The following is a 1905-nucleotide window of genomic DNA, read 5'->3' on the forward strand; positions in this document are numbered from 1 at the left end:
TTGGTGGGTTAGAATGCCAAGGTGGGGGTCCTGAGCGGCGTGTTAGAGTTTTTTCGGATGTTTTTTTCAGTTGCAAAACAGATTACGATCCAGGTTTTCACACAAAAGACTGACAATTCACGACTTCCTACAGCCATCCAGGAGAGAAAGGCGCGCAGCGCGGGGGGGCTCTGCAGGGCACTTAGCGCAGGTGCGATGCGTCACATTCAGTCACTAAACCATCAGGGGGCTTTGCATTTCTTCAAATACCTGCTCATATAAAGACGTTTGCATTTGATAATTCCTGTTAGTCATGCGTTTGTGCTTCGCATAAGCCTTTAAATGTGTTGTGATAAGGTTAGGCCACATTTTCGCTTTGACCGTTTATTATGCAGAGGATTGAAGTAACAAAAGTGCACAAATAATAGGTACTCAGCCAACTGAAAATCAGTTTTAAATTTGTAGAGGGTGGATGGTGGGCCTATCACGTTGTTGACAAAGTTTATCACGCACGCATTAATACTTCACAGTGAATGTGAACAGATTAAACTCTATAGAAAGATGGTTTGACCACCATAATAACATTAAGTGCTGGACTATCGACTATCGACCCCTCGTATACAGCGTTCCTCTTTACGCACGCAGTTTGCAGCGTGTTTGTGCAAGTCATGCTCTATTTGTGCCAGGCACTTGATGGAATAGCGAGAGATTAACAACTCTTAATAGGTTTACCATCACTTCTAGGTGATAGATTTTGAGGTGACACTGTCTACAACTATCAAATGCGTCAGTGGGAGGATAGACTCCTTGCGCAGTTGAGCCCGCCACCCGTTCGCACCTTTAGCGGAACACATAACGGGACAGGAGGACCAACCTCAGCTCTGATGACATCACTTCTACTCACGCTCTTCGGCTTGGAGTTCCAACGAGGCTTTAGTCACCCGCTGAGGACGGAGGCAATGTTTCACACCATTCATTCTCAGGCACGGACACCACAGCGCAGTGCACTTCCTCGGACAGTTTAACTTAACCCGCGACATGATGGCTGAGGAGAGCAGGGGAAAACGAAGGAAACAGGCGAACCCGAGAAGGAACCAAGGTATGAAATGTTCCGCAATAAATTGTTCAGAAGTTTGTTAATTAACATTTTGTCTGCTACTCACTCTAAGGTGTAGCAGACGGACTTCTCATTATTGAAAACCTGTCGATTGTGAAAACAGTCAAAGTTTTTCGTCAATAGAAATGCATTCAAATGACTTAATCATTTATACCGTAGAGACGTTGAAGTAGGCTAAACAGCTCACCTTTTAGCTCCATCTGGACTAGGATTATTAATATTAATTCCAGGCACACATCGTCTTTGCTTCGATGTCATTGATTTTCAATGCGTTTTAGACCTTGTTTTGCGTCTTAGCCCATTGTAGGCTACATGTCAGCACTTGAAGCATATCTTCTGATGTATACAGCACAGAGGAACATACCAAAACAGAAACTGTATAGAGTATTATGACTCAGAATCTGCCTACCTGGTAATGCTAAAGGTGTGGGGTAATTCCTCAGCCCCCTGCATACTTTGTGAAACCAACGGTTCCACCTAACTGTAGCGCACAACCCGCATGATTTATAATAGCTTTTTGTTATAACAGCTTTTAGTCGTTGTTCTATTCTAAAATGTGTAGCTTTAGGCGATATGCTATGCAACTTTACTTGAAAACAAGCAAGTATAGTTCATGTTAGCTTGTTTTGTGTAAATTGGCATGCACCTTACAGTATATAGTAGACCAAGGGTGTTGTTGTTTTTCGTTATCCAGTTTGTTTGTCTGTTTGTTTGTTTATTTGATACACTGAACACAGAGAGAAGCACCTGGAACTTTACGCAAGGTAAAAATATACCCATGGGTTCATAGAGCCATATTTCGTTTTTCA

The 1905-nt window shown here is 42.7% G+C and overlaps 1 protein-coding gene across 1 annotated transcript in view; it reads left to right on the forward strand.

Moving 5' to 3' along the window:
* Positions 1 to 1017: 1017 nt before the first annotated feature.
* The window catches only part of LOC310803022 (zinc finger E-box-binding homeobox 2), a gene marked incomplete at both ends in the record, with an annotated part of 24739 nt that continues 23851 nt past the window's right edge, over positions 1018 to 1905 (forward strand). The window contains one exon of the mRNA XM_083667660.1: positions 1018 to 1078. Within this exon, the coding sequence (XP_083523786.1) occupies positions 1018 to 1078 (61 nt within the window). The remainder of the gene's footprint in view (positions 1079 to 1905) is intronic.

Source organism: Argentina silus (assembly GCF_951799395.1).
Source record: "Argentina silus genome assembly, chromosome: 4".
Lineage (NCBI taxonomy): Eukaryota > Metazoa > Chordata > Actinopteri > Argentiniformes > Argentinidae > Argentina > Argentina silus.